The 23131-nt window shown below is 41.1% G+C and overlaps 1 protein-coding gene and 1 pseudogene across 4 annotated transcripts in view; one reads left to right on the plus strand and one right to left on the minus strand.

Annotated features, from left to right (window-relative positions):
- Nucleotides 1-23131, plus strand: part of KLHL32 (kelch like family member 32) — a 240989-nt gene that overhangs the window by 146748 nt on the left and 71110 nt on the right. For 2 of the 4 annotated variants that reach the window (XM_066254357.1, XM_066254369.1), the window contains exon 6: nucleotides 15012-15227. The exons of 1 other annotated variant lie outside the window; for it this stretch is intronic. In XM_066254357.1, the coding sequence (XP_066110454.1) occupies nucleotides 15012-15227 (216 nt within the window). The remainder of the gene's footprint in view (nucleotides 1-15011; nucleotides 15228-23131) is intronic. One more of the 4 variants, XM_066254361.1, reaches the window with a different exon arrangement.
- LOC136322274 (microfibrillar-associated protein 1 pseudogene) lies at nucleotides 21355-23083 on the minus strand (annotated as a pseudogene).

Raw genomic sequence — 23131 nt, forward strand, 5'->3', positions numbered from 1 at the left:
TGCTTTCTCATATGTGCCTTGACTGGGGGGTTACAGCTGAGTCAGTGACCCTACACTCAAACCAGTGACCTTGAGCTCTAGCCAGCATCCATGGGGTCATGTCTATAATCCCACGCTCAAGCTGGTGACTCCGCGCTCAAGCCAGATGAGTCTGTGCTCATGGCCGTGACCATGGGGTTTTAAACCTAGGTCTTCAGTGCCCAGGTCGACACTCTATCCACTGTGCTACCACCTTGTCAGGAGAACCGATTGTTTATTGTAAACTAAGAAATATAAGCAATGAAAGTTGAAAAAAAAATTTGTTTTCCCCATTGATCTGAGGGAAGAGAGAAAGAAACAACTCATTGTTCCACTTAGTTGTTCCATTTTAGTTGTATACTCATTGGTTGCTTCTCATATGTGTCCTGCCTGGGGATCAAACTTATGACCTCTGTTCACTAAGACAACATTCTATCCACAAAGCCGGCCAACCAGGGCCAATTAAAATTGAAATTTTAAATGTCTGCTATTTTTTTCTTACTTACTATCAATCAAACTGATCAAGTAACTACTTTGTGAAGACAGAAGATCTAAAAAAAGTACGGATACAGTCTGTACTTTTATGCACAGCTGGGGGTAAAAGTATGTAACCAATTGCCAGCGGTTAAATGAAAAGGATTATAATAAAAGATAAAAGTAGCTTCTTCAAATGGAAGTCAGAAGAAGGAGTGATTCTTCCAGCTGGAGTGGCCTGTCTAGGAAGTGGAATCTGATCTTGGTCATCTCCCGCTGGGAGAAGAGCATTTATAACATACAACTTCCCTTTTCTTGCAAGCATTTTAAAGTCTGTTAAATCAAATAGTCTTTACATGCTTCACAAACAATAACCATTTGTGACAAGGATTCTTAGGGTTCTCCTTAAGGTCTAAAGGAAAACCTTGAGCAATCAATTAATTTCACTTGGCAAACGAATGGACATTTATATATTTTGGGTTATCCTTGAATACCAGGAGACACTAGGTTCTTTTTCCACACTTTGTGGGCTGGAGTCACTGTGGAAGCGAGGCCTGGTGTATCTGCCACCACTCGTGGGCCTTCCATCACATTTACCAATTGTATGATAACCCTGGTGTGTGGTTAGCATCAAGGAAGAATTTCTTAAGCTCAGGTCAAATAGTTCAGACCACCGTTCTCAGTTCATTGTGGGCGATCTGTTCATTTTGCCCAATTGTAAAACCACACCTCTAACCAGCTGTCATTTCCTCTTTCCATTTGAAATCATGGATGTACTTTCTTAAAAAGAAACAAAACACAAAACTTAAGCATGTTGCTTTTTAAAATTCACTTTCCAACAAATATTTTTCAATTACAATCTATGATAAAGGCGTTATGATTGGCATTGTACAAAAAAGATAAAAAAGCATAAGATATAAAATATATTTTTACTAGGTCACTAGGAACATTTTTACTCAGAAGGTATGTGCATGAATAGGTCAGTAACAGGTTACTTGGTACGTGACAGGAGATTGAAAGGGGGAAGCATTAGGAATCAGTGAGAGAGGGCTTGATGTTTACTACGTCCATCCAACTTAGTATTTGGTTCTTAAAGCAGTCAATACGATGTTTTTATTTAGCTTTTTAGTTAGCATTGCTAAAAAATGAAACCATACTGGTTTTATATGCAGATTGGGTGTATAAGGCTATTTGAAATAGATTTGGGAATAGTTTTTCTTTTTTTAAAATTTCTTCCTTAACTATGGTGACTTTTCATTTATAGGAGTCTTCAAAATGTGTAGTGTCAACACTTTTAAATAGAACTTCAGTTTTCATGGGTGCTATTCATGCTGCACATTGTACCACTATGTCTCTGACCATCTTCATCTGTAATAAACTATTGACATGTGGTGCTTATGGTGACATTTTAAGGAGCAGTGTAAGTGAAGGGCATCAATAATCGGAAATGACAGATCATAATTATAATGGTGAATCAGTATTGTTAAAGGAGTCACATCTGTTGAGTATTGTTAGCCAGAAAAATCTGGAATCCTGTCAGTGTGGTTATCTTATCGGAGAAAATTCAAGAAATCAAAATGGCATTATATTTATTTTGACTTTGAGAGATCTTGAACACAGGTCACAGTTTTCAATACTGAAAGTACAGATCGATGATGCTTATTGTTTCTCAGTTAGTCATGTTCTCAGAATTAGAAGAAGCAACAAGAGAAACAGGTGTTCTTAAGGCCCTCTTCTTGGGCATCCTTAGCTTTAAATCAAAGCGATGCAGATCAGACTTCCATGTCTTGTCAGTTTAACAAGGACTCCTAGACTTGAGAAAGAGTACTTGTGGGGCAAATATTGGGGTAGTCAACAGTAGATGCAGTCACAAGACATACAGTATTTTCTGTGTTCTGTACAATTCCTGTGTCAGGGGCATGATTAGACTGCAATGCTGAATGGACAGGGGTTACTGACTGTCAGGCCAGGGGATGCATGGGCATGCCTGACACAGGGATAAACAGTGTATTAGCAATATGCATTATTGCTCCGCAGCTTGCATTGCTGTTGACACTCGTCAAGACTTGGCTGTGGGGGTACATAAGCTAGGCTATGGGCAGTCTGCAGTAAATGTGCAGACACCAGCTATAAGGCTACACATTTTTCTCCCTTTCAAGGAAGTGATAGAATTAAAGTGAGTCTGGGTGACGTTAGTTCAAGGATAGGCTTAAATCTGCTCTAAATTATGGAATAACGTCTAGTGTGAACTTTGGTCACTAATTATTAGTACTTGATTTATTGAGATGGTGAGAGACACCTGCTAATACAATGGTCAATCACTGCTATGGACGAGAAGCATGCCAGTGGACAGAGTCCACACCCGTCATTCTCTTGCTGCCTCCCCTGGTATGAGGAGAGTGTGGAGAAGGCCACAGGGTTTACCCACAGACCCTATGCTCTACTTCCTCCCACTCATGTTCTCACCACCCCACAGTTTGTCTCATGAATGTAATTACATTTGAACATAACCCAAAAGGAGACAGTATTTGCATTCTTTTCCTTGCAGTATTTAGTAGTTAATATGGGGAATAACTATTTTAATTAGGGAAGTAGATCACACAGAAAGACTGAATTTGGGGAATATATAAGGTTTAAGAATTAATGCACTTGGAAAATGGGTGTTTATTCCATAGCTACGATAGTATGGGAGACACATTTTATGACTCTTCTTGTAACCTATAAGAAACAGAACACTATAAGAAACAGAACAGAGGAGAGAAGCCAAATAGCCCTAAACCAAAGGAAAATAGGTACTATTTAAAAAGATTCCCCAAAGAACAACAATGCATGCACCATAATTCTGAGTAGAAACCAAATTTCAAGTGCGAATCAGTGTGAAAGGAATGAAATCTTTTTAGGGAAAAATAGATTTTTCTTTTACTCAAGAGAGTTTCTGGTTGCTGAATTAAAATTTTCATTCTAAGGTATTGTCTCTACCTTTGTACTTGTATTTTTAAGTCACAGAATGGGAGAGGACCGAGACAATCTGATAATTAGGACAAAGTAGTATTTGAAAAGATACTTTGATCTGAATAGCCAATTGATAAAGGAAATAATTCTTTAGCTGAAAAAAACTGATAGATGGAACTTGTTTTTTTCACAGTAGAGCTGTTACATTGCAACTGTCTATTAACACTTTCAACTCAAGTCACTATTACCAGTTTTCCCACTGGGAGAACTGAATGACCACTGGCTTATTCCTTTGTATGTATATGTAGGAAGGTCAGAAAAAGAAGGGAAAGTAAGGGCAGCCAATGAGGTGTGAAGATGGCTGGATTTGGAGAATGTTCAGAATTGGATAGGCATGGTGCAAAGACATATCCTGTTCTGGTTTTGCTTAGTTATAAGTAACAGAAAAACTCATGGTCATTTTTTTTTATTACATTCATGTTTTGAGCAATCATCTCAATCAAGCAAGTACTAATAATTAGTGACCAAAGTTCACACTAGACTTTATTTTATAATTTCGAGCAGATTCAAGCCTATCCCTGAACTAGATACCAGGATCCACCCATTACAGTCCGTGGCACCAGAGAACTTAGAATTATAGAAGGTGACGGATCTATAATCAAAAGGTGCTAACAGTGACAAGTGCTGTGCTAGTAACCTGCAGGGGGCAGGCTGGAGGCGTAGAGGAGGACTCAGTCAATTTGACCAGAATCAAGGGAGCTGAAAAGGCAAAATGGGTTCACTCATTCAACAAGTGTGGCCTGAGCTCCTACCCTGTGCTTGGCTCTGTTTCAGGCACTAATGATAATACAGTGAATATAATAGACTGGTCCTCCCATAGAATGTCATTTTGGAGGGCTGGAGGATAAATACACTATAAATAAATAGACATATACACGCAGAAGATAATTACAGATGATGAGTTAAAAAAAAATAACAAAATGGAGTAATGTGCTGGAGGGTGATGTGGAGAGGAAGGAGGATGTGCTAATTTAGATAGGATAGTCAGCCAGAATGATAGGAACATGATTGCTCATCCAAAGGAGTCTTGCATATACTACTTCCTCTGTTGGGAACATTCTCTTTGCAATTCCAGCACCATCCTGTTTTTTGTTGTTGTTGTTTGTTTGTTTTTTTTAATTATTATTATTATTATTTTTTATTCATCCATTTTAGAGGGGAGGGGGGGAGGAGCAGGAAGCTTCAACTCCCATATGTGCCTTGACCGGGCAAGGCCAGGGTTTTGAACCGGCGACCTCAGCATTTCCAGGTCAACGCTTTATCCACTGCGCCACCACAGGTCAGGCCCAGCACCATCCTGTTTTAAAATGCAGGGTTTTTTATTATTATTCCGGTAGGGTGAGTCCGACAGATCAGGAAGACAACTGCCATTAAGAAGATACTTTGAGCCTGACCTGTGGTGGTGCAGTGGATGGGGCGTCGACCTGGAAATGCTGAGGTCGCCGGTTCGGAACCCTGGGCTTGCCTGGTCAGGGCACATGTGGGAGTTGATGCTTCTGACTCCTCCCCCCTCCTATCTCTCTCTCTCTCTCTCTCCTCTCTAAAAATGAATAAATAAAATTAAAAAAAAAAAAAAAAAAAAGAAGATACTTTGATACAATTCTGCAGAGGAGGGAGCACAGAACAGCATGCAGTACTGCAAGGGGAAGCACCCGGGTTGGTCAGAAGGTAGAAGGAACAAGGGGAAAGCATGTGGAAGAGCATTTATTGTGTCTTCTGTGCCTTGCTAGAAAAGGCAGGGTAATCAGGCCTCTGATTTCTAGTTTGAATAGTTAGAGCAGGCTGTGTCTAGTTGCCTAGTACTTAGACCTGGAATGATTAGAGTAAAGGAATATTGCCTCCTGGAGTGCAGGAGCCAGATACAGGAGGTGGTTCCGAGTATGAGCTCAGGGTGGGTTGATGTGCATATGCAAGCTGTTTGCTATCTCTCTCAGTTTTTAATTGGCTAACTCTGCAAAAGGAAGTCCCTCTCCAGTTTTTAATTGGCTAACTCTGCAAAGGGAAGTCCCTCTCCAGTTTTTAATTGGCTAACTCTGCAAAGGGAAGTCCCTCTCCAGTTTTTAATTGGCTAGCCCTGCAAAGGAAAGTCTTTCCTCAGTTTTTAGTTGGCTAGCCCTGCAAAGGAAAGTCTCTTCTCAATCATTGAGACCTCTAATGCCAGAGCATCAAGAATGCAGAAATTACGTAAATATAGTCAATGCACATCTCACCCTACCCTTTGCCGAGTTAATATTGCTTTCAGCTATCAGCTCATGTGGCTTTTCCGAGAAGACTTTACTAACATTTTACTCCAGGTCAAATCAACCATTATGGGCACTCATAGCCCTATATTCTACCCTTTGTGTCTTTTACCTAAGTTTCCATTTATTTGTAGTTTGTTTTGATTAATGACATTCTTCCAATAGACTGTACACTTCATGAGGCCCAGAACTTGCCTGTTTCTTTTCGACATTTTTTTGCCAATGCCTGGTGTTGTCCTGGCACATGCTGTGACTGCGTAGGCCATTGGAATGATTGAAGTTAAGCCAGAGTGGATGGGATTGTTACAGTGCAGGGTCAGAAGGTACGCAGAGTCCAGGTCATGGAAGGCTATGCACTGATGTTGAATTTAGACTTTTAACCATAACTAAATGGGAATCTATTAATGGATTTTAAACAGGTAATTAATATAGCCATATTTTTATGAAAAGAGAAGATTGAGAGTTTTATACTGGAGGCAGGAATGGTAATTCAGGTCCATGTTCCAAGAAGTCTGGATGGGAGCTGATGAGAAACAGAACATTAAATGCTAAGGAGGGAAGGCAAACAGGACTTGGTGACTGACTTGATATGAGGGAAGATGGGCCACCGTTCGGGACCCTGACGTGGGTGGCCAGATGCAGTCATATTCTAAAAGAGGGGTATAGAAGAAGATGCTGGTTTGCAAAAAATAAGCTCACAGTGGACATACTGCATGCAATATGGCTGTGGACCATCCAACAGAAGATGTTTTTTGGAAAGTTGGGGAAATGAATTCATAACTTATAAGAGAAGTTTGTGTAAGTGATATGGTGCAGCTTACTTATGACTTTGATATCTAAAGAGACCACATTATTTATTTTGACTTCCTTGCATTGATGATAAATCAGGGTTATAGATGTAGAGCAACACTTTATGGTTCTTCGCCCACCAAATCTAGTCACTACTTACCTTATGCCAAATGGTGAGATAAGTGCTTTTCATTCATTATCCCAGTGACAACTCTATGAGCTGGTTGAACTCTTTGTTTTGTAAGTAGATAATAAGGGAGGTTCAGTGATTGACCCAAGGCCATGATCAATAGTATGTATTAGGGCTGGATTTGAACTAGGTTTGCATGAGTCCCTAGCCATTGCTCTTCTCCGCCACCTGGGTGACCTCTAAGTGCCAGTGACTGCTAATGGTTTGTTCTGCCCCTGAATGCAATTACTCTTTCTATGATGTATAAAAAGACTTCTTTCAAAAAAGTCTAGAGGTATATATATAAAACATTAAAAATGATTATCTCTGCATGGTGAAATATGATTTTTGTCTTCTTTTCCATTCTTTGTATTTCCTGAATTTTATGACGTGAACATTTATTACTTTGTATAACCAGAAACATAATAGCACTATTTTTATAACAGCAGTGATTTTATTTTCAATGCACATTCAATGCATTTAATTCAATTTAGTCATTGCTTCTACCCCCCCATTACATTAATGAGGATCCTTAAATGCAGCATTATAGATGATTATTTTGCTTACACATGGTCTTAGCCAAAAGGAGAAGTGACGATTTTGCTTAATGCTTACAAAGCCCACCTGCCACCGTAGGAGGAATGTGTATTGTGGCATCATGACCTCAGTGAAGGTAGTTTTTCTTTTTCCTCTCAACTCCCTCCACTTTTATACAGTATAACTACTGAGGTGCTAAGTATGCATGCAAGGAAAAGGGAAACTTTGGACATGCATAGAAAGAGCTAGAGATTTGGGGAAATTATGTTTTTGAGCAGAAGAGGGGAGAATGGAAAGGTAAAGATAGGAAGCATATTTTTTACTGATGTTTCTCTTGTACATGAACATATATCAGTTCAGTTCCTTTTTGCTGTTATTTAGCCATTGACTCTTGTCCATTTAGTTTTCTTAGTTCTCCAGCAATATGCAGTGCTGTATTAGATAGGATTTGGGCATTACATAAAATTATACCTTTAAGAAATGAAAACATTTCAGGCTGTGGAAACAGGCATTAAATAATTACCTTCAAAAGAAACACAGTAGAAAAGAAGCACACTTTTTAAAATTAAATTTATTGGGATGACATTGGTTAATAAAATTATATAGGTTTCATGTGCATGATTTTGTGATACATAATATGTATATTGCATTGCGTGCCCACCACCCAAAGTCAAACCTTCTTTCATCACCATATATTTGACCCCTTTACCCTTCACTACCTCCAACTCCCTTTCCACTGGTAACCACCAGATTGTTATCTGTGTCTATGAGTTTGTGTTTTGTTTGTTTTTCTTGTTCATGTGTTGCTTTCAGTTTTATGTCCCACATGTGAGTGATATTATATGGTCCTTAGCTTTTTCTGACTGACTGACTTATTTTGCTTAGCATAATATTCTCAAGGGCCAACCATGTTGTTGCAAATGGCAGTATTTCATCTTTTGTGGCTGAGTAGTATTCCATAGTCTGTGTGCACCACATTTTCTTTATCTAGTCCTCTGTCGAAAGACGCTCTGTTCTCTCGTTTTGGCTATTGTGAATAATGCTGCAATGAACATAGGGGGTGCATGTATCTTTGAGAATAAATGCTTTCAAATTTTGGGGGTAGACACTCAGAAGAGGGATTGCTGAGTCATATAGTAGCTCTCTTCTCAATATTTTGATAACCACCACACTGCCTTCCATAGTGGCTGCACCAGTTTGCATTCCCACCAGCAGTGAATGAGGGTTCCTTTTTTGCTACAACTTCTCTAACACTTATCATTTGTTTTGCTGATACAGTCATTCTAACAGGTATGAGGTGGTATTTCATTGTAGCTCTTTTTTATTGATAGAGAAACATTGATTTGTTGTTCCATTTACTTATGCATTTACTGATTGATTCTTGTATGTGTCCTGACTGGGGATCGAACCTGCAACTTTGGCGTATTGGAATGACACTCTAACCAATTGAGCTATCCAGCCAGGGCTCATAATAGTTTTGATTTGCAGCTCCCTAATAGCTAGTGAAGTTGAACATCTTTTCATATATGTTTGTTGTTTGTATGTCTTCTTGGGAGAATAGTCTCTTCATATCCTCTGCCCAATTTTATTTTATTTTATTTTATTTTTTTGTAAGAGAGGGGAGATAGACAGATTCCCACATGCACCCTGACCAAGATCCACCTGGCAACCCTATCTAGGCAGATGTTCAAGTACCAAGCTATTTTTTTTTTTTGCATTTTTCCAAAGCTGGAAACGGGGAGGCAGTCAGACGACAGACTCCTACATGCTCCCGACTGGGATCCACCCGGCATGCCCACCAGGGGGCGATGCTCTACCCATCTGGGGCTTCGCTCTGTTGCATTCAGAGCCATTCTAGCGCCTGAGGCAGAGGCCACAGAGCCATCCTCAGCGCCCGGGCCATCTTTGCTCCAATGGAGCCTTGGCTGTGGGAGGGGAAGAGAGAGACAGAGAGGAAGGAGAGGGGGAGGGGTGGAGAAGCAGATGGGCGCTTCTCCTTTATGCCCTGGCCGGGAATGGAACCCGGGACTCCTGCACGCCAGGCCGATGCTCTACCACTGAGCCAACCGGTCAGGGCCCCAAGCTATTTTTATTGCCTGAGGCCAAGTGGGCCAGAACCAACCAAGCTATCCTCAATGCCCAGAGCAACGGTCAAACCAATCGAGCTGACTGTAGGAGGGGAAGAGGGAGAGAAGGGAGAGAATGAGGGGGAGAGAAGCAGATGGTTGCTTTTCCTGTGAGCCCTTACCAGGAATAGAACCCGGGCCATCCATATGCTTGGCTGATGCTCTATCCACAGAGCCACTGGCCAGGGCCATCTACCCATTTTTTAATTGGAGTGTTTGGTCATTTGGTGTTGAGTTGTATTCGCTTTTTAAAATAATTTTAGATATTAACCTCTTGCCAGAGCCTATTGTTTGAAAATACCATCTCACTTTCAGTCTGCTGCCTTTTGGTTTTGTTAGAAGTTTCTTTTGTTGTGCAGTAGCTTTTTGGTTTGATATAGTCCCATTTACTTATTTTTGCCTTTAATTCCCTTGCCTTTACAGTCAAATTCATAAAATATTCTCTTAAGCCCAAGGTCCATGCTTTCCTACCTGTGTTTTCTTCTGTGTAATTTATTGTTTCAGATCTTTTATTTAGGTGTCTGATCCATTTTGAATTAGTTTTTGTACCTGGGACAAACTATATATAATCTAGTTTCATTCTTTTGCATGTGTCTTTCCAATTTTCCTAGCACTATTTATTAAAGAAACTTTCTTTTCTTTATTTTGTGTTTTTGGCTCCTTTGTCAAAAGTTTTTTGCCCACCTACATGTGGTTTAATTTCTGGGATCTGAATTCTGTTCCCTTGGTCTCTGTGTCTGTTTTTCTGCTATACCATGCTGTTTTGATTATTGTAGCTCTGTAGTTTAATGTGAAACCAGGTAGTGTGATACCTCAGGCTTCATTTCTTTTATATATATATTGCTTTGGCTTTTTGGGGTCTTTTGTGGTTCCATACAGATCTGATGTGTTTTTTGTTGTTGTTCTGTTTCTTTAAAAAATGATATTGGGATTTTGATAGGAACTGCATTAAATCTGTATATTGCTTTGGGTTAATATGGCCATTTTAGCTATGTTGATTCTTCTAATCCATGAACACAGAATATCTTTCCATTTCATTGTGTCTGTTTCAATGTCTTTTAATAATGCTTTATAGTTTTCAGTATATAGGTTCTTCACATCCTTTGTTTATTCCTAGGTATTTTATTTTTTTGGTTGCAATTGCAAAAGTAATTTTTTTATTTCATTTCTTTTTCTTAAGTTTCATTGTTAGTATATTGGAAAGCAGTGTTTTTTGTACATTGATTTTGTATCCTGCAACTTTACTGTGTTTTTTTTAATTGTTTCTAATAGTTTGTGGGGTTTTTTTGATGAAGTGTTTAGGGTTTTCTGTATACAGAGTTATGTCATCTGCAAAAAGTGACACTTTTACTTCTTTATTCATTATTTTTATGCCTTTTATTTCTTTCTCTCACCTGACTGCTCTGGCTAGGACTTTCGGAACTAGGTTGAACAGGAATGGTGAGAGTGAACATGCTTGTCTTGTTATTGATTTTAGAGGAAAAGCTTTACATTTTTAAAATCAATTTTTGCTCCCAATTAAGTTAAATTAATTCTCTGGCTCTCTAGAGTTCTGAATTGGCCTTATTTTGAGTGCAGGCATCTATTCTGAAGAAATCCAGTATCTCTATGTAAAGATGCTTAAGATGGAATATTTGGTTGCTGCTACATACTCCAGTCCCAAACTCTCAGTGGTATATACTCTTTTTGCAGGAGAACAGGTGGGAAAACCCTTGTTCCTGAGCTGTGCTATCCACCTCTTAATTGGCAGAGCTTGGTTGCTTCTGCCTCTGCACATGCTCATCTATCTGTGTGGTGCTGCCCGGTGCTGCCTCAGGACCTTGAGCCATGTTTTGGGCATGTGCCTGAGTACCTGAAAGGTACTGATACCAAATCCACCCACCCATTACTCTCCCAGGGGGGCAGTAATTTACCGTGACTCTGAAATCGTGTTCAGGGCCCAGGAGCCGTTCAACTTGCTTCATAGATGTGCTAACCAGAAATAACTTCTTCATCCAGGCGAGATGGTCCTAAAGTTGTTGTGGAAGCTCTACCTACATACAAGGGTGAGCGCTACTTTCCTCCCAGAGTAGTGCTAATCAATCCTAAACAGATTTGGAGAACAGGTTTGAACATTACTTTAAAAAAATCGTGTGGCCCTGGCCGGTTGGCTCAGCGGTAGAGCGTTGGCCTGGTGTGCGGGGGACCCGGGTTCGATTCCCGGCCAGGGCACACAGGGGAAGCGCCCATTTGCTTCTCCACCCCTCTGCCGCGCCTTCCTCTCTGTCTCTCTCTTCCCCTCCCGCAGCCAGGGCTCCATTGGAGCAAGGAGGGCCCGGGCGCTGGGGATGGCTCTGTGGCTTCTGCCTTAGGCGCTGGAGTGGCTCTGGTCGCAGCATGGCGACGCCCAGGATGGGCAGAGCATCACCCCCTGGTGGGCAGAGCATCGCCCCATGGTGGGCGTGCCGGGTGGATCCCAGTCGGGCGCATGCAGGAGTCTGTCTGGCTGTCTCTCCCTGTTTCCAGCTTCAGAAAAAAAAAAAAAATCGTGCTGGTGTCAAAATCCTCAGGATTCTTTTGATAAAATCTGCTAAATGAGAAGCCAGGATATTTTTATTGAATAGCTATGAGCAGATCCTTAGATATTTGAGTTGCAATGGATTCTGTTGGTCATCAGTAGTAACCTTTATTTTAAAGAAGCATTTATTTCTTTTCAGTTTTGTTGGCAAATAGAGCTATTCAGGATCAGAGTCTTATGGCTAATTCCTGACATCAGCTTAACTCCTATTAGGAATATAATTAAAGTGTTATCTCCCACCAAAGACATAGAATGTGAAGTGAAAAGAATTAATCAGGTAGCCTTGGTGATGGTGCAGCTGTTACTTGGAGAGCTGTATTAACAATATCTGTATTATACACTTGCTCATTTTGAACAGCATTGTCTAATAGAAACATGATGGGAGCCACATATGTAATTTTAAATTTTTTAGTAGCTGCACTAAAAAGGAAAAAGAAACAGGTGAAATTATTATAGTATATTTAACTCACAATCTCCAGAATAATATTATTTTAATGTCTAATCAATATAAAATTATTAATGAGATATTGTACATTCTATTGTTCTTATTTCTTGTGTTCAGTTCATATCTCGAATCAGACTTGCCACAGTAAAGTGCTCAGTAGCCACATGTGGCTAGTGGCTACCATGTTGGACAGTATACATTTAGAACATATTCCTTTAATCTTTTAACTATTATAGAAACATTTAAATAGAATATAAATATTTTATAAAGAGTTCTTATCTTTTGATAACTAGAGAAGGGGAAGACTGTTGAAAATTAGTTAAATAGGTCAGTGGAGTAAAATTGCTATCTGTGTATTGTATTGTATTGAATTCACATATCTTAAGTTATTAGAAAGTATTGCTCACATATTAATAATTACAAATTAAAAAATAGGGAGAACTAGGCCCTGGCCGGTTGGCTCAGCGGTAGAGTGTCGGCCTGGCGTGCGGGGGACCCGGGTTCGATTCCTGGCCAGGGAACATAGGAGAAGCGCCCATTTGCTTCTCCACCCCCCCCCCCTCCTTCCTCTCTGTCTCTCTCTTCCCCTCCCGCAGCCAAGGCTCCATTGGAGCAAAGATGGCCCAGGCGCTGGGGATGGCTCCTTGGCCTCTGCCCCAGGCGCTGGAGTGGCTCTGGTCGTGGCAGAGCGACGCCCCGGAGGGGCAGAGCATCGCCCCCTGGTGGGCAGAGCGTTGCCCCTGGTGGGCGTGCCGGGAGGATCCCGGTCGGGCACATGCGGGAGTCTGTCTGTCTCTCCCCGTTTCCAGCTTCAGAAAGAAATAAAAAATAAAAAAATAAAAATAAATAAAAATAAAATAGGGAGAACTGGGATACAGCCCTCTCTCATTCTACTTGTAATGGGTAAGTTTTCTATCAACAAACCTGTGTGCCCTCTCTGATTCTTGCAATTTTAAGACAAAGCTCTCAAAGGAGTCATGGCTCTTTGAGGCATGATTTTAGAGTCCTGGTTATGAGTTTAATAACTTATAAGGAGAAGTAAAATCCTCCCAAAATAAAGCATTCCTACAGAAACTCTTTGAAAGGTAGGGGCAAATTACCACTGGTTGTCTGAGGTTATTAAAAACCAAAGAATAATTATTAATTATTTATCTTAGGTGGATTCAATATAGAATTATTTAGGATGGCAATCTTTTCTCTGAGAGTTCATTTCCTGAGACCTTAACACAGGGGTCCCCAAACATTTTACACAGGGGGCCAGTTCACTGTCCCTCAGACCATTGGAAGGCCAGACTAAAAAAAAAACTATGAACAAATCCCTATGCATACTGCACATATCTTATTTTAAAGTAAAAAAACCAAAACGGGAACAAATACAATATTTAAAATAAAGAACAAGTAAATTTAAATCAACAAACTGACCAGTATTTCAATGGGAACTATGGGCCTGCTTTTGGCTAATGAGATGGTCAATGTCCTGTTCTATATTTGTCACTGCTAGCCGTAACAAGTGATATGACGCGCTTCTGGAGCTGTGACGCGTGCATCCCATGTCACCAGAAGTAGTACTGTACGTGAGCGACGCCATGCTTTGCGGCACCGCCATGTACAGATACTCCAGAGAGGAGCATCTGCATTCTGTGCTCCTCTCACTGACCACCAATGAAAGAGATGCCTCTTCTGGAAGTGTGGCGGGGGCGGATAAATGGCCTCAGGGGGCTGTAGTTTGGGGACCCCTGCCTTAACATGTAAAACTCTGTGTTTTAATTTCATTAAGTCAAGATGGATTATTTTTACTCAAAGATGTACTAAATTTGAAGTTTTGAAAAAAGGGTAGACTTAGTCTGTCTTCAAATAGTTTCAGTCATCTACTCATGACTCTCATTTTACCTGCCTTCACATTATCTTTAGTGGAAAAACTTATCACCTAAGAGCCCTAAAATATAATAAGGGCAGAAAAATTGTCTTCATTGGTAAATGTTTCTAAAAAGTTGCAAAGGATCATTTCAGTCAGTGAAACCAGATATCCCTTTCAATTCCTTTGTTAAGATGTCTTTAAATATGTAAATTTTAAAAGGGGCAAAGTGAAGAGAAATGACTTCTAGAATAGTTGTTCTTTGCTCAGAGCCTTATACCATATTTCCCCATCTATAAGAGGCTCCCCTGTGTAAAACGCACTTTAATTTTGGGGCCTGAAATTTGAAAAAATTTGTATTACATAAAGTTATTGAACTCAAGTTTTATTCATCATAAAATTCATACAGTTCCTCATCACTGTCAAAACTCCCATCCATTAGCTTGTCCTTACCTGTGTCTGATGACCGATCACTGTCTTCAACAATAAGCACAAATACAAGTGTGAAAAAGCAAAAAATGCAAGAAAAAAACCCTACAACCACTGTATCAGATGCACCAGTTTCTAGACCCCAAATTTTTCGAAAAGATGTGCGTCTTATACATGGGGAAATGTGGTAACTGAGGGTTTTGTTTGTTTGTTTAATATTCTCAATGGAGTGCAGTCCTGTTTGTCCCTCCTGTCATGCAGACCTTAGCGAGTCAATCTGAATTTCTTGCCTGCTCTGTCTTGGATTGATTTCTAAGAGATCTTTTTCTTTCCATTTTTTTTTTTTTTTTTGGCACCCAGGAATTAAATAGCTTTAATTACTTGGATCTGTACAGACTTGCTGACCTCTTTAACCTCACTTTGTTGGAGAAGGCAGTGATCGATTTCTTAGTGAAACATCTCTCTGAACTCCTGAAGAGTCGCCCGGAAGACGTTCTAACACTTCCTTATTGTCTGCTTCAGGAGGTCCTGAAGAGCGACCGCCTGACCTCCCTGAGTGAAGAGCAGATCTGGCAGGTAAGGGTGCTCTGCACGGGACGTGGTGGGCATGGAGAGGGCACGAGATGATTAAAAATTAAAGGACTGAGGAACAGTGAGGATGATTTTGTTGGCTTGGTCTTCTTTGGACTGGAAGTCTTAGAAGTCATGCACCAGTTCGGAGGTCTCAGCCAGCTCAGCTTAACTCACGGAACCGCAGGTGAAAATTCCTCAGATCTCCCTGTGACTTCCCCAAACCCTAAGTCAGAGGTTTTTTTCTCCTGATAAAAATCTTTTCTTAAACTGATTAAGAGAAAAATGAATTGTCAGGTGCTACTTATGCATATTTAAAACCGATGGAATCAGAATAAATTCTCTGCTCTCCTGTGAACAATTCAGAAACGTTTCATTGTTGCAGCAGCAGAGAGCAACTGAGACCTGACATGAAACGAAGCTCTGCTTGCACTGCAGTGGGAAAATCTCCCTCCTCAGTTCATTCTGCATTCATTGCTACTTTCCAAAGCCCCGCCTTTTCGCCTGACGTAGCATTCTTTTTGAATACCCTTTGTGAGGGGGGGGGGCAGGAGGATGTTTTGTGTTTTTGAGTTGATTATTCAATTTACATGCTTTTCTGCTTATCCCCCCCCCCCCCCGACTATCCTTGAACAATCCACTGGTGTCTTTGGGAAACTGTCAGAGCCCATCTTCCCCCTGCTCTTACACTGTCTGTCTCACTCTCTGAAACACTGGCTAACCGTTCTGTCACTCCTAGGGTAGCATACCTTCCAAATTTCATGATCATTTGAAAAATCTTTATATACAGAATATAAAGGGAAATATGGGGCCTTCTGTTAGCTGATGAGGCAGTGAATTCCTGATATCTTATCAAATAACATTCAGAGAATATTTTAATTCTGGCCAAAGCAGAGTCAGAGGTAGCTGTTAATCATCCAGTATCTAACCCTGCAGATTAGTACTTTTTTTTTTTTTTTTTTTTTTTTTTTTTTAGGTGAGAGAAGGGGAGATAGTGAGGCAGATTCCCACCTGCACTCTGACCAGGATCCACCTTACAGCCCCCATCTGGGGCCCAACCAAGCTATTTTTAGTGCCTGAGGTAGAGGCTCCACTGAGCCATCCTCAGCTCCCAGGGCCGATACACTCAAATCAATCTAGCCATGGCTGTGGGAGGGGAAGAGAGAGAGAGAGAGAGAAGGGGGAAGAGAAGCAAATGGTTACTTCTCCTGTATGCCCTGACTGGGAATCAAACCTGGGACTTCCACACACTGGTCAACGCCCTACCACGAGTCAACTGGCCAGGCCAGATTAATACTTTTTCTGATGTCTTTCTCTCTTATTTCTTTCTTTGCATCACTATAATCAGCAACTTCTCTCTTCACTGTTGCTTCCACCAGTGAGGGTAATAAGAGGTGTGGTGTACTGAGAGTTTCCCAGACCCGGGCTCTTTGCAAACATATTGAGTTATCATCACAACAAGCCTGAAGGATGGCTGTTATCACCCCATCTACCAGATGAGCAACACGAAGCCTGAGTGCCCCGCTCAGGGTTATGGAGCAGAGACAGCCTTCACACCCAAGTCTGCAGACCCCTGCCTTCCATCTGCAGGATTCCACACTGCCTTGATAAAGAAAAGACCAGGAAACAGAAACAAGCTATAGATTTATTTTTCTCCTTCTTAGGTATTAACTCATAATGCTTGTTCAGGCTGAGGTCAAAATATTGGTGAGGATGAGTTTTGGGTATGAGTTTTAATTATCTGTTGTTCTCCCTGTAAACACAAATCTTCAGAATTTTCTGGTCAATTCAAGGTGAGGAATTGTCAATTTTTTTTCTATTTCCCAAAGGAAAAAGGACCGAGTTGAAATGAATTCTGCATTTAATTATTTCTAACTGAATTGAGATCTGAACCACCCATCCTTGTGGCTTCTGTCTGTTTTTGTGGCATGGGTGAAGGCACTGCCAGAGGCAGACATGGGAATGTGCAGAGGTCTGAGTGTCCAAAACATTCCGTACTGTCCACCAAGAGTTATAATTGCCTCTCTAACGGTTACTGATAGTATAATGTAGAAATTTAAAAACTGCTTTGTGCTGCTGGCAACGTTTTTTTTATACCTGGTCCTCAAGAAAGAATTAAAAGACTCATAAATGGAGTCAATTTAGGCATTCAGTTAGGCAATAAGAAACTGTTTGCTTTATCTTAGTAAATAAGTAATTCCCTCATACTCAACCCAATAGAGAAAAATCAAATCATACCAGTTATATAGCCTCAAGTTTAGTTAAGTTCATCATTTTTACTGAGGTTATACTAGTAGTGCAATATACCATGGAAGGATCTAATATTCAGCCCAGGGTGAAGATTGGTATGCCAGAGGATTAGTGTCAGGGTGCTTTATAGAAGTGAAACTTGATGGACAGGCTGGAGACAGATCTACAGAATCTCATTAAATTGCTGAATTGTTCATTACAGAGCATTCTCACTGTAATAAAGTGCTCATTGACTTTGACAAATCCCCATCCCATGTCTTAGAGAAGAGTAGTGAGGCACAGGGTGTAGGGGAGGAGGAAGGGAGCTGGCCCAAAGTCAGACAGGTAATAGAAAAGTGGAAGGACAGTAGTGCTCTTTGATTAATATGTGCAACCTGTAACTTATGGGAGACCCCAGGAAATACACACACACACACACACACACACACACACACACACTCACATTTATACATGTGGCTCTTCGACCATCTACTGATAATATTATCTGGGACATTTCCTTCATTTTGGTGAAAGTTCTAGATTTCATTCAGTAGACTGCAAGTAGTCTGTCTTTGAAGATGTGTCATAAGAATCTTCAGCCTGACCAGGTGGTGGTACAGTGGATAGAGCGTCAGACTGGGATGCGGAGGACCCAGGTTCGAGACCCTGAGATCACCAGCTTGAGCGCAGGCTCAACTGGTTTGAGCAAAGCTCACCAGCTTGGACCCAAGGTCGCTGGCTTGAGCAAGGGGTTACTCAGTCTGCTGAAGGCCCACGGTCAAGGCACATATGAGAAAGCAATCAATGAACAACTAAGGTGTCGTAATGAAAAACTAATGATTGATGCTTCTCATCTCTCTCCGTTCCTGTCTGTCTGTCCCTATCTGTCCCTCTCTCTGACTCTCGCTCTCTCTCTGTAAAAAACAACAACAACAATAAAAAAAACCCTTCAAATTATCCCCACTGAACAATCTTTTTTTTCCGCTGTTCCTTATTTCTTTTCCTGATAAAATGTGCTACAGCCAGGATAACCACTATGTGGATCTGGAAACCTGTGAAACCCCCCAGGATTATGCCTTATATCTGCTTTTTTTTCCAAGTGACCTTTTCAAACTTTATTTTAGGTCTCTTCTCTCACAGAGGGCTGCTTCATCCCCCGTAGACAATTCCTTTCTTCCTTCCATCACCTGAAATGACTTGGCCTGTTCGTTAACTGCATTTTGTATTTGCAGGTAACATAAAGACTATCATATGCACACTTTAGTGTGTAAGGACATAGAAGTCCTCTCATAAAATTCTGTATAAAAAAATCAGTTAAAGTCAGCTCAACAGTTTGGTCTTTTGTTTCAAGACCAGCAATTTCTCAGGTTCCAGACAGAAAGCCAGTGGTGATGAGGTTCAAGAAAGAGGAGGCTCAAAATGAGCAAATCAGCGGAAGAGGAAGCGGGGGGCCTGAGGTCACTCACATTCATGACCTGGGGAATCCCGACCAGTTTTACTTTGTTAGATTTAGAACTAACCTAGGACTTTATTTCTGTAGGACCCTGTTAAATTCCTCCTGTTAAATTCCACATATAGTTTCAGACTACTGATCTGGGACCCAGCTATACAATTTAGAGTGGACTAGGGAATCCCATATCACTCCCATAGACTGGTCTGTTTCCATTTTCACAGGAAGTACTGGCTAATTCCAGCTTTCTTTTGGGGAAAGGAGCCTTTTCTACCCCAGATTCTCTTTTACCAGAAAGAGGGGGAGATTGCTTTACCTGGGAGTACAATTTATACATTGCTCACAAAAATTAGGGGATCAGGGAACATGCAGATACTCCAGTACTTTCAGCCTTTTGTATAGTGCATTTCCACCAATGACAAAAAAGTTGGTTTTGCATCTCATTTGCATAATCAAACAACTTTTTTTGACTTGTTTGCTTTTCTGATGTCCTTGTTTAATAAAAAAAAAAAAATGCTTCTTATTTTAATTGTTTCATATTCATTTTGAAATATCCCCTGATCTTTGTGAGCAGTGTAGAAAAAGCCTGAGGATAATGTGAATCCCGGTATGTGCTAGCATAGGGACAGGTGTGGCTCTGTGTCCATCAGTACTCTGAGCACCTGCTGAATGCCAGAAACCATGCCGTGATGTAAGGAACAGTACAAGTGTGCTAACTGCGTCTCCTTCTCTCAGTCCTCACCCCAACGGGGACGGATCCTTATGATTTTTAAATCATTAATGCACCTCCCTGGATTATTATTTTTTTCTCTGAAACAGAAGAAACAAGAACCATGTTTTTAAATGGGTACAGATAGGCCCTGGCCGGTTGGCTCAGCGGTAGAGCGTCGGCCTGGCATGCGGGGGACCCGGGTTCGATTCCCGGCCAGGACACATAGGAGAAGCGCCCATTTGCTTCTCCACCCCCCTTCCTTCCTCTCTGTCTCTCTCTTCCCCTCCCGCAGCCAAGGCTCCATTGGAGCAAAGATGGCCCGGGCGCTGGGGATGGCTCCTTGGCCTCTGCCCCAGGCGCTAGAGTGGCTCTGGTCGCAGCAAAGCGACGCCCCGGAGGGGCAGAGCATCACCCCCTGGTGGGCAGAGCTCCGCCCCTGGTGGGCGTGCCGGGTGGATCCCGGTCGGGCGCATGCGGGAGTCTGTCTGACTGTCTCTCCCCGTTTCCAGCTTCAGAAAAAAAATACAAAAAATAAAAAAATAAATGGGTACAGATAATTTGTGGAAATAAAAATTGAGTATTTCTTGAGTGCCTATGATGTGCAATGGTGTTAGACACCAGATCCTGGGATGAAAATCTTTATAATAATGTATAATTATTGGGTTCAAGAGATTTAGTTTAGTTTTATCTCTGAATATGGGGAAGTTATATTTTCCTTTAATTATTAATTTATTATTAACTGTTTCCTACTTTTAGTGAAAAGTATTTATCAGGACAGTCCATATATCAATGTTTTTCTTCCTTTTTAATCTTGAATTGAGGGCACTTCCTTTCTGTGTTTTGAGCCTTACTTTCCTCAGATTTAATGGATCAAACAATTTAGTGGTCACATCACTGATATCAAACAAGGTCAGACCTAAGCAGGGAGAATCTGCTTCAATCTAGTCATATCCCATTATCGAATGGCAGCAGGGACCAAGTCACACTAGTCTCTGATTATACACCCCAGAAGCAGAGGCTGTGCCTGTTGTGCTTGCGTTGAGCACTGCCATGTTTTCTCTTGCACTCTATAAATAATAAATAAAGACACAATAATGTAGATTTTTAATATTAAAATGTTTTGAATGGCTAACAAGACATACTATTTCTACATAAACCTGGATTTATTCTAGGAACATTGGTATACAAAATAAATTTGGCCTTTTAAAACTGCATTTTTTCCCTTGTATTTTTGTTGGAAATTTGCATCCATAAGTCATACTGTTAATAACATGTTTGTTTTTTTATCTTTAGAGATGTAAGTCACCTATTGTTTAGAGAAGTCAACAACCTCAAAAGTAGTGGTGTTTTGATGAACCCTTCTGGGCTTTTATCTACACCACAGGACCACTCTTATTGTATTTTGATTTAATCTTGTTCCTCTAAAGAAGTTCCAGACGGTAAAGCCAAACAAAACGCTACAATTTCTTAAGATTTGTAAAGTAGAGGACACTAGTAATATACTCAGCTTTTTACTTTTATCTTTTGAATGATACATTGATCCACGTACACCTCCAGCCAGAGAGAAGCAAGGACTTCAAACAGTACTACATGTCCAATAATACTATACTAATACTTCATATTTGAATATCATACCACAGTTTTGAAGTTGTTTTTTTTAGTTTTTTTTAAAAACAGGTTTTATGAGTGAAGATTTCTATACGGTAATGTACTGTACACTTACATGCTCGTGTTTCTGACCCAAGCTAAGGGGCTGGAAAAAGAAACTTTGAATAGTCCCAAGTGAATTTGGGAAACTAGAGCAATGATGAAACCTAAGATTTCTCAGAAATAGTTTTAAGTAAAGATAGTCCTACCTGGAAGTTGACATCGATGTCTCTGCCTCTCCCTTCCTCTCTCTAGTATCAATTAATAACAACAACAAAATAGGATGAATATTCTCTCAATTACCTAGATTCAAAGTGCTTTTCTGTGGGTTTATCAGCATGAGTCCCAACCTCACAAAGCACCTTCCAAAATTGGGTTCCCCAAGTGTTACAGTTGGCAGTCCAATAGACAGGATACATGGGTCACATGAATAAAAAAATCAAGGGCTAGCCACTGAGACGTCCCCTTGTGTCCCACAACTGGAAAAATTAGTAGTTGAACTTTAAGTAGTTTTCCGCTTCTTGGCAGATGGCCGTTCAAATACATCTCGTACCCCAGCTGCCTTTTGTTTAAAGAACTTCGTGTTCTGGGCACTCTCTTGACCCCATGCTGAGTCAAAGGAGGTGGTGTCCTGATCCACAAGGTGGGTGTATTTGGTACGACCAGAGCGCCCAAAGTTCTTGACCTGCATGACTTTGGGAAGAATGGTTTTGTTGAAATGATCCTCCAGGGTAGGTGCACTGAAATCTCTCTTGTATACTTCTTCATTCTCATCCATGAAGAAGGCACCCCGGTGATAATACTTCTGTAAGAACTTGTGTTTGCCCTTAACCACTTTGTTGGTAATAACTTTGCCATTCGCCCGAAGCTCAGCTCGCCTCTCTTCCTCAGTTAGGTTTCGCATACGTTCGATTTCTGCCTTCTCCTTCTCAAGCGCTTCTCTTATCTTCTCTGTCCCTCTTGATTCTCTTTAGCTCCCGAACTTTCCATGCCTCATATTCCTCCTCCTCATTTTCATCATCAGTGTTCAGTGCAGCCAGGGATCGCTTGTTTTTCTCCAGCTCTTTCTTGGTCTCCTCTTCTACAGTCTGGAGTGTGGACTTGCGCCTCTCCTCAGCCTTGCGTTTTGCCTCCTGCTCCAGCTCCTTCTGTTTCAGTGCTTTAGCTTCACAGTTCTTGAACTGTTTGTTACTCGATCCTTCTTTCGAATGAAGACTGGCTTAAGACGAGGCTCCATCTCATCTTCATTGTCTGTGTACTCTTCGTACTCGGACTCTGATTCTGATTCCTCCCCAGACCATCCTTCATCTTCCACTTCCATGACTTCCATCTCTTCATTTTTTCTCTCCCGTGCTCGCTGATGCATCATGCCACGCCGCCGCTCTATTTCCTCATCATCAATTTCTTCCTCTTCTTCACTGCTGTCTTGTTCCACGCGCCAAGCATCTCCTTCTACTTCTGAGTCACTTTCTCCTACCACTTCAGGTTCCACTATTTTCCGATGTCGAGCCGATCTCTCTTCCACATCTTCACTAATACGCTTCTGCAAACGCCGGAGCCGAGGGTCGCTAGATGAATCCTCCTCCTGTTCCTCAGCTTCTGCTTCTTGTTCTTTGGCTTTCTTAATGAACTGAAATTCTTCATCCTCCTCATCTGAGGACTCCATAGGGGCATAGTCTGGCCTCTTTCCAGATACGTAACGTAACGTTTTACCTTCACTTTTTCCATCGAAATCTCACCTTTCTCATTGCAAACAGGGACGGCACCAGCCGTGGACTGAATGGGCAGTTGTTTCATGAGTGCGCTTGGGACTGACATGTTCATGGCCGCAGCAGTACTCCCGAAACTTCACTGGTTCCAAATAGTAAACAG

The sequence above is a fragment of the Saccopteryx bilineata genome, chromosome 1 (genome assembly GCF_036850765.1).
Source record: "Saccopteryx bilineata isolate mSacBil1 chromosome 1, mSacBil1_pri_phased_curated, whole genome shotgun sequence".
Lineage (NCBI taxonomy): Eukaryota > Metazoa > Chordata > Mammalia > Chiroptera > Emballonuridae > Saccopteryx > Saccopteryx bilineata.